Source organism: Mesoplodon bidens (assembly GCF_964165515.1).
Source record: "Mesoplodon bidens genome assembly, chromosome: 4".
NCBI lineage: Eukaryota > Metazoa > Chordata > Mammalia > Artiodactyla > Ziphiidae > Mesoplodon > Mesoplodon bidens.
The window spans coordinates 126,204,481-126,222,246 of NC_138160.1; the positions used below are offsets into that span (position 1 = coordinate 126,204,481).

The 17,766-nt window shown below is 40.8% G+C and overlaps 1 protein-coding gene across 2 annotated transcripts in view; it reads left to right on the forward strand.

Moving 5' to 3' along the window:
* Window positions 1-17,766, forward strand: part of STK32A (serine/threonine kinase 32A) — a gene marked incomplete at both ends in the record, with an annotated part of 124,660 nt that extends 106,894 nt beyond the window's left edge. Inside the window, 6 exons of one of the 2 annotated variants that reach the window (XM_081233592.1) lie at window positions 772-869; window positions 6,613-6,729; window positions 9,120-9,245; window positions 10,709-10,837; window positions 17,210-17,274; window positions 17,673-17,766. In XM_081233592.1, coding sequence (XP_081089718.1) covers window positions 772-869; window positions 6,613-6,729; window positions 9,120-9,245; window positions 10,709-10,837; window positions 17,210-17,274; window positions 17,673-17,766 — 629 coding nt within the window. Of the gene's footprint in view, window positions 1-771; window positions 1,310-6,612; window positions 6,730-9,119; window positions 9,246-10,708; window positions 10,838-17,209; window positions 17,275-17,672 lie in introns of those variants that run through there. The other variant, XM_081233593.1, reaches the window with a different exon arrangement.

Here is a 17,766-nt window from a genome sequence, read left to right on the forward strand (position 1 = left end):
TTGAGTGACACTAAATGCCGGATTCGGTACTAGACAAGCAAACAGAGAAGAGACCTGCCCTTGCTTTGTACTTCATTTTCCCCACTCCATCCCTCAGGAGTTAGGTATAGTCTTGGAAGGGTGTGCAGAAGGTAGAAGGTTCTCAGTGTGTTAGGGAACACATAACTAGGGGTCTCCACTGGGGTAAGATTGAGGTTCTGCCTTCCACTGGAGCCAATTCACAGAACTATGGGACAAAGTGTCAATGCCCCACAAGTGAGGGGAAACCGTCTCTCTCAGAGTGCCCCGCCCTTTCTCCTCTCCCTCACCCCCAGTACAGGCTGCAAATGCTGCCTTTGCCTCTTCCAGATGACTCTGGGATGGAGAGTCAATCCCACGTAGTTGGAGCCAAATTCTGAACAATGTTCGCAGCCGTAATACAAATTTACGTCCTGATCACAACCCTTCCAAATCAAGACAATGAATATAACCTCTTCTCAGCCTTCCCGCTTTCAGAGTCAGCCACACATTTTCATAGGTGCATGTTCTAAGTCAGAGAAGAATTTGTCCATTAAGGGCTGTGTATGCCTGTGTGTGTTGGTGATGAATGAGAAAGACTAGAAAATTAGAAACTTCTGCCTGCAGTGAGCAATCTAGCAATGGATGATAAACACACATGAAAGTGTTTGTACCCTTTTCCCTGGCAATTCACCTTTGGAGGAACATGTTGGGAAGGTAGATTTGTTAATGTCTCAGGAAGTAAAACTGACCTAACTCTTCTGTGTTTTTCAGCACCTGAGATGTTCAACTCCAGAAGAGAAGCAGGTTATTCCTTTGCTGTTGACTGGTGGTCACTGGGAGTTACAGCATATGAGCTGTTGAGAGGCCGGGTACAGTAGAATTACATTTCTCTTTAGTGACTCTTCCAGCAAGTTTCATTTTTACAGTGAAAGGATTTTTTTTTTTTTTTTTTGCCAAAAGTCAAGTAGTTTGTTCCAGAGATGAAAGCAACAATGTCATGTGATGCTGGTAACAACCCTTGGGATTTCTGCCCATAATTAATTCACTCTCCTATAATTAATTCACTCTCCTACATATGGAGCCAAGCATGTGAGTTGACATTAAATTATGCAGATAAAATTAAATGAATTATAGGGATATTATTAACTCCCAGAGAGGGAAAATCAATACATGTCACTCCATATCTTATATAAATATATTTGTTTGTTTAAAGAAAATAATTTTGCAGTCATAGTCCAGGGCTCTGATTCAATGTGAATTATTAATATAACACAATTCATGCCCTGTCTTGTTGGATTCCTGTCTTTCATTTGCCTCTTGGGTTCTGGGTTCAGAGGCAAATTAAAGTAGTTTCCTTTTTTTTTTTTTTTTTTGCGGTACGCGGGCCTCTCACCGCTGTGGCCTCTCCCGTTGTGGAGCACAGGCTCCGGATGCGCAGGCCCTGCGGCCATGGCTCACGGGCCCAGCCGCTCCGCGGCATGTGGGATCTTCCTGGACCGGGCACGAACCCGCGTCCCCTGCATCGGCAGGCGGACTCTCAACCACTTCGCCACCAGGGAAGCCCGAGTAGTTTCCTTTTAAAAGAAACATATCTTAAACTAAGAAAATGCCTAGGAAGAATTTTGCTAAGATTAGATTTTTTTCCTCCCTCCCATATTATTGTACCTCGTGGTAGTTCCCTGTGATTTGATGTAACTGACAATGTATTAACACTGTCAGATTCATTTTTCTTTTCGTTTTCTGCTTAGGAAAGGTGAAGCATAGTTACTGTTAGGTTGCTGAATTCATATCTACATATATAAATTCGGGGTTATCGGCTATAGTGACTACGTTACACTTAGATCCTCAGATCTTATTCGGCTCACAACTGAAAGTGTGTACCCTTTTACCAACCTCTCCCTATTTTCCCCACCCTCAACCCCTGGCAACTATTCTACTCTCTGTTTCTATGTGTTTGAATTTTTTTTTTTTTAAGATTCCATGTGTAAGTGATACAATGCAGTTATTTGGCTTCTCTGACTTGTTTCAGTTTGTGTATTAGACTCAAGGTCTGTCCATGTTGCTGCAAATGGTAGGATTTCCTTTTTTCTTATGGCTGAATAATATTCCATTATTCATATATATTGTATATGAATATATATTATATGTTATGTATATGCCATTATTCATTTATAATTTATCCATATATAATGAATATTATGTGTAAATATATAATACCATATATAAGTATATATTATAGATAAATATATGTATATATGTGCATGTATAAATATATATATGTATATCATATACACACACATCTTTATTCATTCATCTGTTGATGGATATTTATGCTGTTTCTGTGCCTTGGCTATTGTGAATAATGCTGCAATGAACATGGGAATGCAGATTCTTTTTTGTAAAGCACAGATATAACTTTTCATGTTAAAAAAAATGCTGTTACTCCCTAATGCCTCGTATATTCACACACACACACACACACACACACACACTTCACCTGCCTTACCCACCCCTCTCCTCCCTGACACTCTTCAGACACCTTAGCTTGGCATTCTTTGCCCTTTAGAACCATGTTAACTTTTCAGATTTTGCTTCAACTTGAATGACCCTGACTCTTCACAAACTCACTTCAGCCTCTTTGGACTCCCTCCTGTCTCGAGGCATCCCTTGGAGCTCTTTTCCTCTTGTTCCTTTGCCTATAAAGATATTTCCTAAGATAAGCCCTGGTCTTTTTTTTTTTTTTTTTTTTTTTTAGTCACTCTTTGGGGCTTCCCTGGTGGCGCAGTGGTTGAGAGTCCGCCTGCCCATGCAGGGGACACGGGTTCGTGCCCCAGTCCGGGAAGATCCCACATGCCGTGGAGCGGCTGGGCCCGTGAGCCGTGGCCGCTGAGCCTGCACGTCCAGAGCCTGTGCTCCGCAGCAGAAGGGGCCGCAGCAGTGAGAGGCCCACGTACCGCAAAAAAAAAAAAAAAAAAAAAAAAAATCACTCTTTGAACAAGTTTGGAAGTTGCTAAATTAAGTTTGAGTAAAGTTAAGGATGTGTCTTAATTGTAGAACAGAATCCTTATATCTCATGTATATTGATCATTTCTAAGAAAGGACAGACTTAAAAAATTCTCAATTAAGAAATTAAAAACTCATTTGACCTTCCAATCTCATCTTCTAGCATTAACAGCTTGTATTTACTTCCAAACCTTTTCTGATTTTATAAGGATAATGTTTTCACATACATGCGCATATACATAATTATTGTTGTTTCAGTAAAAAGAGAATTATGCTTTAACCTGTTGAGACTTTTTTTTCCACTTAAAATGTAGAACTTTCTACATCAGAACACGTAAATCTATTTTACATTTTAGGATTAAATCCATTTTGCAAATATATTGCCCTTGTAAATTTTTCCAGGTATATCTATCTTTATGGTTTTAATCTCTTCTATATCATCAGACTGTAAATTTAGTAAAGGTGAAGCCAGTGTTTTATACAGTTTAGTATTATCCACAGTATTTAGCTTTCAACAGGTACATAACAAATGCTTGTTGAAAGTACAGAGGAACAAGTCACTACAAAACAATTCAGACACATTCTCACAAAGAATCACCAAGGAGCCTGCATGTAATTATGTTTCAAAATACAGCTAATCTGAAGAAATGAAATACCAACATTTAAGTACAACTGGCAACACAACTAAACCACAGAAGAAGGGTGCTAAACAATCATTTCCTCCACATTTACAAATTGTGATTAACAGAAAAATATATGCTTCAAAGGGAAATGTGCCTGAAACTTCCCTGTGGTGTCTGATCTTGTCCTAACCGTGGTCCCTTAGCCCTTAAGCTACTTTGTCATCTCTCTGTGTCCCTGCTCGCATTGCTATTGTAAAGGCAAGGTCCACGTCTTCTCTAATTTTGTATTATCCATAGTATTAGCTTATGATAGGGAAGTATGTCATTTTGCACTAATTGTACATCCTTGGCTGCAGCTCTTTTGCTTTTGTACTCCTGAAATAAGACTATAATCACAACACCTCACTTTGTCCCATCTAACATTTTACCTTTTCCGCCTTGGTTATTTTTTATATTCTCATTCTTAATTTATATGCTGCCCTAAAATTGTCTGCTATATCCTGTCATTGCACACCGTAATTTTTCTTTATAGCATGTATGCCATTGATTTGTGTATGTGTGTGTGTGTGTGTGTGTGTGTGTACAGTCTCTGTTATTATTTATGGTTTTGCTGAGTAGACTGTAGGCTCTACCACTGTAGAAATCCCATCTGTCCTGTCTTCATTGTATCCCCAGGGCCCAGCAGAGGTGCGGGACATTGTAGGCATTCAATCAATATTTGGTAAATGAGTAAATATAAAGCTCTGGTTGTTGATGGCTTAATGTGGATTTTAAAGTTTGGAACTAGAAACATACATTATTACATAAGACAAAGGTAATTTGACTATTTTGAACAAGTCGATAGAGCATGAGGATTTAAATATATGTATATTACATTCAGTCATATGGCCTAAGGTAAATGAAAAAAACACAACATAACTTAAGCCATTTGCTTGTGACATTTGTCAGTTCCTTTATTAGCTTATCAAAGCATTTTGTGTTTTTAGATGTCTCAAAAGCAGGTTTAGAGACATCAATGAATTAAAGAAGAAAATTAGAAAAAAGAAAAAATATATGTGCACATGCATATAACCCGGGAAACTTGGTGTGCCAACCTGCCCCAGCTCTTAATGGTAAACATGCAGTGAATCACATGTAGTGACCCACAGTGCCCTTGGCTTGCAGTCAATAAACATTGATGACGCTGATAAGGTACCCGGCCCAGCACTTTTTTTCTGATATTGAGTTACAAGGGTTGTTTCCACTGTATCATTACTGAGACAAATGAATTAACTATGGTCCTTTATTCAGTCTTGAGGGAAGAAAATATGCGGCAGGGGTTTTTAAACCTTGCATTAAAAAAATAAATTTGGTCAATCTCCCTTTTAGGGAGTCAACCCCTAGCACTTCCTGGTTCCCTGGGTAACTGCTATTGACATGCCATGCACAGACTTAAGCCTTCCTTCACATCACCTTTTGTGATGACTCATCTTGCTGTTCATTATTTACATTTATAGCCACCATCCTTTTTACCTTTATGTCAATAATCACATCTCTCCTGTATTATGGCTAATATATATTAGCCACTCTATTGAGAACTTTACATGTATTATGTCCTTTAATTTTCCCAACACTCCCCTAAGGTGGTTCATTTTACAGAAGAAGTAACTTCATCTACAGATGATGGAATTGAAATTCAAATTGACCCAGTTTAGCACTCAAATCCTTTTGCCTTCAGAGCTCCAACACTTAATTACATTATGTTACCTTTTAATAATGATTTACAACAAGGAAAAAATTAAACTCCTCCATTTCTCCCAATTTAGTTGGGAGAAATCGGTCCAGTCATCTATTTTCTCGAAAGAGTCAGGCACTTGATAAATGTACATATCTATATTCACTGTTCTATTGTTGGTTAATCTAAGATGAAAATTTTGTTCATTCAGCAAACATGTAATGAGCACTCACTAGGTGCTAGGTCCCATGGGCAAAAATGTGAATATGGTCAAATCTCCAGCTTTAAGTAGCTCACTTCACATAAAGAGAGACAATCCCAGGGTGAACCCTTTAGGAAACAGAGAAATCAATGTAGGTAAAGGCTGCCCTCTAGTGGATATCTGTGAAAATTATAACAAAGCCACGGTTTGGTTTAATTTCTTTTTCCCCCAAGTTAGGACTATAGAAGAATCTGGTTCTCTCAGAGGTAAAAATACTTTTGCCTCATCACAGAATTCTCTACCCCACTCCGTAGCACTAGCAGCTCATAGCATTTGGGACTGGGGTTGAGGTCTTCTGGGTAACCTTCTAACCTGAGCTTGGTCATTATGATTCGAACAAGTAAAAAGTGGTGTGTGTATGGTAAACCTCTGAATCTCTTTATAATCAACACTTAAATAACAATTTTTAAAATTTACTGAGCGCTTGTCCAGTGTTTGAGGTAAATACTTACATTAGTTAACCTTACAAAACATTTCCAAACTGACATCTCAGATGTGGATTTAGCCCACAGAAATGTTTCCTTTGACCCAGAGGGTTACCAACTCTGAAAAATTCCAAGATTTCACAAGGATGTATAGATTTCTGGTATGCTTTTTTAAAAGTTAGGAAATCTGGGGCTCCCCTGGTGGCACAGTGGTTGGGAGTCCGCCTGCCGATGCAGGGGACACGGGTTCATGCCCCGGTCCGGGAGGATCCCACATGCCGCGGAGCGGCTGGGCCCGTGAGCCATGGCCGCTGAGCCTGCGCGTCCGGAGCCTGTGCTCCGCAACGGGAGAGGCCACAGCAGTGAGAGGCCCGCGTCCCGCAAAGAAAAAAAAAACAAACAAAAATGTAGGAAATCTGGCAACCGTGGACCACATATGCATATGGCAACACAACAATTGGCTGGAGGGGATTAGAAAATGCTGTTTAGATTTTACTAGTTGAACATTTAGCTTGGAAGCATTTGCAAAGGAACATTTTTTCTTTTACCCTTTAAAAATGAGGACTCTTACTTCTCTCCCTTAAGAGACCGTATCATATTCGCTCCAGTACTTCCAGCAAGGAAATTGCACACATGTTTGAGACGGCGCTTGTGACTTACCCTTCTGCCTGGTCACAGGAAATGGTGTCACTTCTTAAAAAGGTAAGAAGGACAAATGCATGGCAAAAGGAAGTGATAAAAATGAAGCACATGCTCTGGTTTGAAGTTAAAAGTTAAGTTACAATATTGGAGGCAGTCATGATAAATACATTTCCAGAGTGGGTTTTGCAGCTAACAGCTTTCAAATACATGGCTTCATTAATAAGGCAACACACATGTCCTCTTAAATGTCCCAAAGACATCTCAAACTCCATGTGCCAAATGGGATTCTTGAACTCATCATTTCCTGGACTTTCTCCAGCGTTCCTGCGCTGGCGTCTCCGTCCACCCACTAATATAAGCCAGAACCAGAAATCATTCATCATCCGCATACCCAGTTCATCACCATGCTCATATTTGACCTTTTAAATGTCTTCTGGATCTGTCACTTCTCTCCATCTATCTTCCTAGTCCTGCTGCCATCAAGTCTTGCCTTTTCACTGGTTTGCCCCTGTACACTTTTATACACTCCATTCTCTTCTCTGCTGTGCCCCATAGGGATCTGTTCAATCCAAAGTTTACTGCCTTCCCATTGTTCTTAGTAAAGATCAAAATTATTTGTATGGTATAAAGGTTCTAACTACCCCTCAAGTCTTATTTTGGACTGTTCCCCCCCTTTTGACTACAAACTGCTTTGAGTTTCTTTTCTCTCCTCTTTGCCCTCCCCCTCCTCCCCCTCATGTATCATTCTCTAACCACAGGGCCTTTGCACATGCTAGTCTCACTGCCTAGAACATTGCTCCCATCCCCAGCTCTTCCAGCTCCCTCCTTTAGGTCAGTACTACTAATGCAATTCACTGACTGGCTCAAGTCCATGAATTACTTCCAACAGGTCCATAACACGTATAGAAATTGAGGGAAGTATTTAAAAACTTTTATAGCAACTTGATACCTCTGATACCTCAAAGCACATGGTCAGTGGACTCATCTCACTGAATAGGGTCCAAGCCTATGCAGTGATGTTGAACTCAAATCACAAGTTGCACACAGTGTGTTGTTCTATACTAGCCATGCACAGTAACACCACATATTGACTTCAGTGGGTTGGAAATTAAACCAAACAAACAAAGAGAAATAACGGGCCCTTCTGCATAGTTTGAGAAACACAGCTTTAGATCTCAGCTCACGTATCACTTCCTCTGGGAGCTCCCTCTGTTGTCAGATCACACAGTACGAACTTTCCTTCATCATATTTTTCACACTTTTAAAATATACACTGCACGTGTGTGACTCTTGGGTTCATGACCCTTGTTCTTTAAGCTGCATGAGGGAAGGACCACGTCTGACTTGTTCATGGTGTCCTCAGCACTTAACACAGAGTATGACAGGTGGTAGACTTTGGTATTTGAATTAATGAGGTCCACAGTTTTCCTCAGCTTTTCATGATGCCTGTGTTCACCAGAAAGATTAAGGGCAGTTGTAGTGAGAGCTCAGTCATGTGTAGTGAATAATTACGTGAAAGAAAGAATGAGGAGCCTAAGAGGATGAGCTTGGCTTTCTTCTGAAGAGAGAAAATTGCCCAGGTTGTAACTGGGCAAGGAAAAGAGCTTTGGGGGCTAAGAATTCAAAACCTACGTCTCTTGTCTATGGGTCCAGTGTTCTGTTTTGGAATAGGGATATTGCCCTTGGTGATGTCAAAGATAAAGAATGGGGGCGGGGGTCATTTTCCATAAGCAAATTTTCCTTAGCTCCGAGACAGCCCTATTATCCCAAAAGTGCACACTGATGACCCACAGCTGTCACCTCCAGGCCCATTCTCAAGTGGAACTGCTATTTTCCATTTGAGCCACAGGATTGAAATGATGTTGGCTCTGGAGTGGTTAAAGGGGAAAAAATCTTTAATCCCAGTTCATAAAACCCAGAACTATCACAACAACCTTAGTTACATCTTATCTGTGTCACCCCAGTATATTTTGATTAGTGGTAAAAACTGCTAAAGTTTTTAGTGTGAAATAAATTTCATTTCAGAAAAGCAATGTACATTTTCCACGTAAGAAGAACAGACCTTCTCTTGGTCACTTTATAAACATGGCTTGACTTAATCGTAGCTAAACCTTATGAAATAGCTTATTATCCCTTTTTTACAGATGGGTAAACTGAGGTTTAGAGAACAAACTTGCCCATCATTACTAAGTTGGGGTATCAGTAATCAAACATAAGTTTGACTCAGTAGGACAAGCTATTTTCACTCACCACATTGCAACTTACAAAAACCAACTTACAATCCATTCTGACCACTCATCTATATTATTTGTTTATGGGGCTAAGAAAGGAGAACACGACTTGTTTCCTTCAATCCTATACTTGGAAATATTCATAGGGAATCTGTATGATTTTTTGCACTCCAAGTTTTGACCTTCCTCATGATCTTGGTGTTTGTATTCCATTGGCAGCTACTGGAACCGAATCCAGACCAACGATTTTCCCATTTGTCTGATGTTCAAAACTTCCCATATATGAATGATATGAACTGGGACGCAGTTTTGCAGAAGAGGCTCATTCCAGGATTTATTCCTAATGTGAGTCAATCTTAACAAACCCATAGTAACTCTCATTCAATGCGCATTAACTCTGTGTGCCAGATGCACATGGTCTCATTAGATAACACGCCAATGTTGTAAGACAGCCCAGATTTCTATTTTACAGATGAGAAAACTGAGGCGCACACAGGGTAGGTTGGCCACCAAAGGTCACACAGCTGAGTTGGGATTCTAATCTAGATCTTTGTTGGGAGTTCTAGCTCCTAACCACGTTTTGTGGCTTACTTTTTTTTTTTTTTTTGCGGTACGCGGGCCTCTCACTGTTGTGGCCTCTCCCGTTGCGGAGCACAGGCTTCGGATGCGCAGGCTCAGCGGCCATGGCTCACGGGCCCAGCCGCTCCGCGGCATGTGGAATCTTCCCGGACCGGAGTACGAACCCCTGTCCCCTGCATTGGCAGGTGGCCTCTCAACCACTGTGCCACCAGGGAAGCCCCTGTGGCTTACTTTTAATGGAAAGAAGTCCTAATCCTACAAACAGTCATTTCTGGGAATCTGCCAATTAAAAAAAAAAAAGTTTTCTCTGATTCCAAAGATATACAAATTTGTATCCAAGGAGTTCTGAGTCAAAGGACTGACAGCTGCTGAGGATGGGGTGGGGTATTTATCTTTACCATGCACGCCTCTTCCTCTGGTAGTTCTATGCTGGGAACCATATTCACAATGACTAATAACCAAAGGGAAATAATTCCCACCGGCTATACCCGGCCAAGGTATCTGTGGCCTCCCGCAGTCGGCCGGTAAAAGCCATACCCAGAAGCTCCGGCCAAGGGGCCAAGTGAGCGCTCTGACTCCCCTCTCTCCCCACAGCCTGATTTTACACATTCAGTTGTCGGCAGAATAACAAGCTCATGGAGCAGCAGAGGGTGGGGTCCTACCTGGCCACCCTACAGGGTCCAGCAGGGGCCGCTTGCACCGTGGGTGATGCATGACGCCGTGGAGATCTAGGCACCTTTCCTGTTGTTTCTGCTCTGCCACGCGCCCTGCAATGAGCCGGCAGCGCTGCCTCGAGAGACCTTCTACCTCGACTTCTCTGACTTAATTGTGAATCTGAATCATCTGGGCAGCTCGTTAAACATGCAATTTCCTGGCCCTCGTGTTGATTCTCCACGTCTGGTTGGGGAAGCTGGGAATCAACTCAGGTGATTCTGATCTACCCTTGAACCCACTTCAAGAAACAGCCCCAAAGGCAAACTTTAGAAAAATAATTATAATAGGGTTTCCTTTCTAACTCATGGAAGGCTCCTTGGGAGTTCAGAAAAATAAACAACAAAGAACATGAAAAGCAAGGTTGGCAATAAATTATTTCAAACTGCAAGTGGGACTCCCAGCTGGTTATTCTTAGACTGCTCCTGCAGGAGGGAGTGTTATTCTCCTTATTTGGCTGTGTCTAGTTTTAGAAAGATACAGGTATCTAAGGAGTGGTCAACCTGTCTTCCTTGCAGAAAGGCAGGCTGAATTGCGACCCCACCTTTGAGCTCGAAGAAATGATTTTGGAGTCGAAGCCTCTTCACAAGAAAAAGAAGCGCCTGGCCAAGAAGGAGAAGGAAATGAGGAAATGTGATTCCTCTCAGGTAAGCAGTCCCCTCAGACCCAGGGTCATGGGAATCTTCATGGCAGCTGCAATTCGTTGGAGAGCTTCTGGTGGGCGGCCATCCCATGAGAACTGGCTGCTTCATGAATGTGAGGCGGAGCTGAACACCCCAGCTTCTGAAAGGGCAGCTCTGGGGGTCCCAGCAGCAACATTTCACATGTGGACTTCCTCCCTAGGTTTCTGCCATTAACTTGATTCCCTTACTGCCCTCTCCCAGCTCTAAATTCAAACTTTACAATCTCCTGGGAGAGAATCTAATGGGCCAAGCCTAGGTCAGGTGACCATCCCTAAAATGATGGAAATGGACTGGTTCTAAAGTACACACATGGCTGTTTGGGGCCACACTCTAAGGACTCACAGGGAGCAGCCGACCCTAGACGGGGGTGTCTGTTCTTGGCCAGATGCAGAATCTTGTGATATCAGGGCTAGCAGAAGTAAGGAGTATCTATTCACAGAAAAGATAGAATTCTTATATGGTTGAGCGCTATTGCTGGAATTCAGGCTGAGTCAAATTAGTTTTGTAACTAACTGCATTATCCTCTGTCAGAGTTCGAGGTCAGATTTCAATACGGTGACTTGCAGGGACTCAGGAGGATTTTATACATGTGGTTCTGCGTATTATAATGATGGTAAAGTAACAAACATTCATTTTGCCTCTAATGGCCATCCATTCACCCACACAATCATCCACCCGTCACCCTACCCACTCAACTAATGGTCGTCCATTCTTCCATCCCTGCATCTCTCCATCCCTCCTTCCCTCCATCTGTCCATTCTTCCATCCCTCCATCCCTTCATTCCTCCATCTCTCCACCCCTCCATCCCTCCCCCCATCCAATTGTTTAGGCTCTTTTTATTGAATCCCTATTATCTGCCACATTCTGTGCTCAACACTGGAGAGAGATATAGATGAGATATTATTCCTGTGTTCACTGACATCCCTGTTCTCAAAGATTGCATAGTCTTGTGGTGAAAATAGCTCTTCAAACAAATAAGTATCCTCAATGTCCCTAATTTCTCTAGTCCTCAGGGGCTACTATACCCTTTAACGGTCAGTTAACCAAAGTCCACATCCTGTTTGTCCACAGAACTGGCCTCTTACCAGATTCCCATCCTTAAGTGTTTTCTAGGGCCCTCCAAGGAACGCTTAGCTATGCCACAAACCCATCTTGCTTCTTGCTTTTTACTTCACCCATCTTCCTCCTAATGATCTGTTCTTCTTCATATCATAACCAACCAGCTTCTCCAGGCCAGCTCCTTCCTTTGCACCTAGAAAGCTTGCCTATGCAGACTCCTCTGTTAACAGACCCCCAAATGTAGCCAAGTACAAGACATCACCTTAATTACAAGTTTTCTAAAGTTTTAGAGATGGCAGCAATCTGTGACTAACTTTTTCCATGCCTTCCATGCTCTATATAATCTGTCTACCTGCCCAGCCCCAACCCTTGTACTATGCCATTCTTGACCTTCAGATATTTCTGCTTTCTTAATGTAGATATCTACAGCTATAAAGTTCCCTCTGAGCACTGCCTTTCTCTGCATCTCTTAAGTTTTGGCATGTTGTATTTTTGTTTTCGTTCACCTCAAAATATTTCCTAATTCTTCTTGTGATTTATTTTTTGACACATCGGTTGCTTAAGAATGTGTTGTTTAATTTCCACGTTTGTGAATTTTCCAGGTTTTATTCTGTTTTTGATTTCTAGCTTCATTCATTGTGGTCAGAGAAAATATTTTGTATGATTTTAATCTTTTTAAATTTATTGAGACCTGTTTTGTGGCCTAACATATGGTTTCCTTCCATGGTTTCCTTTGACTATTTGAGCATACCTAAAATAGTTGTTTTAGGGTCTCTGTCTAGTAAGTCCAATGTTTGGGCTTCCTCAGGGATGATTTATGTCAGTTTATTTGGTTTCTTTGAACGGGCCATACTTTCTTGTTTCTTAGTACACCTTGTGGTATTTTTGTTGAAAACTTGCTAGTTGACTATTACAATCCAGTAACTCCAGAAATCATATTCTCCCCTTCCTTCTCTAGGGTTTGCTGTTTTTTGATTGTTGAAGGCTGTACTTGCATTTTTGAGTGACTTTTACAAACTATTCTGCAAAAAGACTATTCCTTGTCATGCATCAGCACTGCTGTCTCTTGTTATGTTAGCTTGTGTTCAGATAATATTTTGATAGAGATTTCCTTAAAACCAGGACCATTTTTAAGTTGCTTTTTTCTTGATTCAGTGTTTGTCTGGTTGCTATAAACCTTTGCTTGTTTTCCAGAGTTCTGACAGTGTTGGCCCTAACCGTTTCTGTTTGTTTTCTGATGTTTCTGTTGAGGGTTGAGGGTTTGGAGCTGCCTGTGCCATCATTTTGCTCTAGTTTCTCCTAATCTCATAGCCTCCATTTAAAAATAAAAAGGATTTTGTTTCAAAACAAAGAGTAGCCTTCCCTCAAAGAATCAGAAAGATGGTGAATCTCAAAGTAGCACTTTATCTCTATTCAAGGATTTTAAAATGTGAGAGTCAATCTTAGCAGCTCCTTACATTATCATTATGCTTGTTTGTTCATTCAGCTGAATCTGGGGGTGTAGCCTGGGCATCAGGATTTTTTAAGTTCTTCAGGTGATTCAGGTATGTAGTGACTGTTACCATCTACAGCTGTAGAATGCAGGCTGTGATTAAATAAAGTAAAAGCACTAAAGTTTTCCTATTCCCCCTGTGTCTCTGTTTCCTCATTTATAAAATGGAGTTAGTATTGCTACCTACTTCATAGACTGTTCTGAGTCAATTAGTACATGTCTGCCAAAATGCTAGCTGTTGTTAAAGAAGATGTGGTACATATACACAATGGAATATTACTCAGCCATAAAAAAGAATGAAATGCCATTTGCAGCAACATAGATGGACCTAGAGATTATCGTACTAAGTAAAGTAAGTCAGAAAGAGAAAGACATACTATATGATATCACTTATATGTGGAATCTAAAATATGACACAAATGAACTTATCTACAAAACAGACTCACAGAGAACAGACCTGTGGCTGCTAAGGGGGAGACGGAGTGGGGGAGGGATGGATTGGGAGTTTGGGATTGACATGTACACACTACTATATCTAAAATAGATAACTAATAAGGACCTACTGTATAACACAGGGAACTCTGCTCAATATTCTGTAATAACCTAAATGGGAAAAGAATTTGAAAAAGAATAGCTATATGTATAACTGAATCACTTTGCTGTACACCCGAAACTAACACAACATTGTAAATCAACTATAGTCCAGTATAAAGTAAAAATTAAAAAACAAAAACAAAAACAAATTAAAGTGCTAACCCTAAAAAAAAAAAATGTTAGCCATTTTTTATGTTTTACTTTTCCACTTGACTTCCTGACTTCTAACTTCATTCTTTTCCATGACTCTGGTTCATGCTCACAGTAGATGCCTCTGTTGTTTCTTTGCATCCAGGATGTTCTCCACTGACCTTCTCTGCTCATCATCCCCTTTAAAGAACCAAAAAGACTGACACACACCCAGTCTGCCTGCTATGGAAGCAAATGACCTGAGTCCTCTTTTTCTGCCTCCTGAGATTTCCACCTGCTCTAAACCCTTCAGATATTTCTGATGGCATCTCTACTTACACCAGTCTAAGCTCTGTTTGCTCTGTCATCCCTGAGAAGCACATTCTACGATTTTTAACCAGTAGTTCTCTTCTCAATCACATAAGACTCATTCGTTCCTCCATTCTGTTTGCTCCCCACTCCTTTCCCTCATACTCTCATTCTGGCTACTCCTATTGACTTGTCCATGTAGCTGTACTTCTTAAACTTTTCCAACTAAAGCAGAGGAAAAAGAACATGTGGCACATGAGCCCTTAGGGCCAGGGTGGGACTCACAGGGTCTGCAGTGCCATATCACAAACTCATCTGAGTGTGCATTTTACATCTTTGTTTAAATAAGACAGAGTTACATGACAGAGAAAAGAACTTGAGTGAATTTCTGCATTTTAGTGATTATAATCTTGATTTTTAATGTTAAAATATTTTTAAATGTTAATATTTTATTTATTTATTTATTTTATTTATTTATTTTTTTTGCGGTACACGGGCCTCTCACTGTTGTGGCCTCTCCCGTTGCGGGGCACAGGCTCCGGACGCGCAGGCTCAGCGGCCATGGCTCACGGGCTCAGCCACTCCGCGGCATGTGGGATCTTCCCAGACCAGGGGCACGAACCCGTGTCCCCTGCATCGGCAGGCGGACTCTCAAAATGTTAATATTTTAAATATCTTCATGTTAAATTTTATATAACATTTTGTATGTTTATGTATTTATATGTTTATATTATACATATATTTTTATGTCTATAATATATATAAATACATACATATGTACATATAGAAACATGTATATGTATAAAATACAAACATATATAAAACATATAAACATGTTTATATAAACATATAAAGTATTATATAAATGTTAAGACATTATGTAATATTTTATATATTTTTATGTAATATTTAAATGTTAAAAATATTTGTTCTACAATCTTGGGGTAAAGCTGCTGCTCCAAGGAGCTCTATCAGATCATGTTTATCCCATAACTTCATGTCCCCTATTACTGATACTGGAAACCCCCAGGGTTACAGGTACCCCAACTTGAGGATAAGAGTGAGGTATAGCAGAATCTCTTTTCTCTCCTTTGTTTTGCTTCCCCCCACCCCTTCTCTGAAAATTTCCTCTCATTTTTATAGTTTACTCTCCCAGCACTTAATTATTTGTTCAGGAAAGGTAAAAAAAACAAAAACAAAAAAACTCTCTGGTACTTGAAGACTTAGTATTTTCTAATTCCTAGATTTAAAAACAAAATGAATGAATGATATTTTTTCCTTTGAGAAGAATATTTGTCATCAGAAGTAATTTGGAAGTATTTTGTTACAGACTTTTAAAACATTTGATCTGGGGCTGACACTATCCTGGGCCTGATGATGGTCATTTCTTTGAGGCTAAATTTTCTCATTATGTTGGAAAAGTCATCTAGAGATATTGACAGCCAGACAGTGAAGCAGCAAAGCAAATGCTTTGCAAATCTGTGAGCAATTCACAAATGAAGAAGGCTGCTCACCACAACTGAAGTGTAATTAATCAGCCCCAGTGCAGTTGAGGGGGTCAATCAGAATTCAGTGTGAAGACATGTTTCTAGGCTACTCCTTAAATCCAAGTAGAACTGTTGTTGAACCCAAGTTTGCGTGCCTGACACACAGTGAGGTCAAACAAACCGAAATGTTTGAGTTTAGAGCAGAGAAAGGTTTATTGCAGGGGTCAAGCAAGGTGAAAGGGGAGGAGGGGATGGGCTCAAAAGACCCAAACTCCCCGATGGCTTTCAGACAAGGGTTTTTAAAGACAGTGTTAGGAGAGAGGGTCACGGGATGCATGATGGGGTCCTAGGATGCGTGTTCAGCCCACGGACCTTCTTCTGATTGGTTGGTGGCGAGGGAACAGGGTGATGTTTTGGGAATCTCAACCCTCTGGTTCCAACCAGCCTGGGGTCTATGTGCTCTGGTCAGCATTTAGTCACCATACCCCCACTTGGCTGGGGGGTCTGAGTTTCTACAGAACAACTCAAAGATATGCATCAGATTGTTATCCAGTTCCCTTCAGGAGGAAATGGGAGTCCTGTGATTCTATTGTCCTAATCAGTAACTGCTTGAGTGCTCTTTGGAACTTGGGAAAGGCCTAGGAGACTAAAGCCTTTTTTTCTCTACAAAGAAAAATGGGGGCACAGAGGGACTTTTGTACCCGGGAAGGCCCCACAGGGTCCTGCTCAGTTTCAGTTTCCCCTTCTCTTTGAATTCTGAGGGGGACAGGGGCAAGGACAGAAAAGGGAATAAAGTTTTGGACAGAGAGATTAATCATAAACTTGGCAGGGGAACTCAGTTTTAGGGGGACTTGGTTTCAGAACCTCCAAACCTTTTACATGAGGGCCAGGAGATGAGAAGCAAATAGGTGACCAGCTTAATAAACCCTTGTGCCCAACTGCCTTGAAGCCGTGGTTTCTTGGGCTAAATGGCTGAAAGACATCAAGCTCATAAACCATAACCCAGGTCTTCCTTGCTGCCTCATTGTGGGGAGCAGAGAGTTGATGTATTTTTCCCTGTTTCTTTCCTATATGCTCCTCTATTAATCTGGTTGTGGTCTCACTCCTGCTACGAACTCTCAGATAGCATCTATTTTGAGGACACATTGGTCCTCATCGATTTGGGGTCACTCAGTTAACAGACACTCAGTAGGTTATTGGGTCCTTGAGGATCTTCATTGGTCTGCTAACTATACCTCTATTTTTTTTCAACGTTCACCCGGAAGATGTGCCTTCTTCAAGAGCACCTTGAATCTGTCCAAAAGGAGTTCATAATTTTCAACAGAGAGAAGTAAGTAACCCCTGGAAGAACAGCAGCTCAGCGAATGATGGAGTGTTTCAGCCAGATTCAACTTGCAAAGACTTAATATAGTTGTAAACATTTTTTTCTTTCTGATTACAAAAATGAGGCATATCCATGAGAGAAAATCTGGAAAATTCAGAAACTTTTTTTTCTTGTAAGAGATTTCAAAAATTGTAATAGGTAAATTAGCTTAGTATCAGGTTTCTGTGGCTGGAAAGGGCAGAAGAATGGGGACTTCAACACTTAAAATCGATGATGTTTTTAAGAGTTACCCTGGCTCACGCCTCTTTATAAATTGTTGGGCTTAATGCTATCATTTCAAAAGCTTCAATCTTTTCTTTTTCACTTCAATGAATAAACCCACTTTATTTTTTTTTCCTTTTAAGAGTCAAAAAGGACTTTAATAAAAGACAAGCCAATCAAGCCTTGGAACAAACCAAAGACCCACAAGAAAAGGATGGCCGGCATAACAACCTGTGA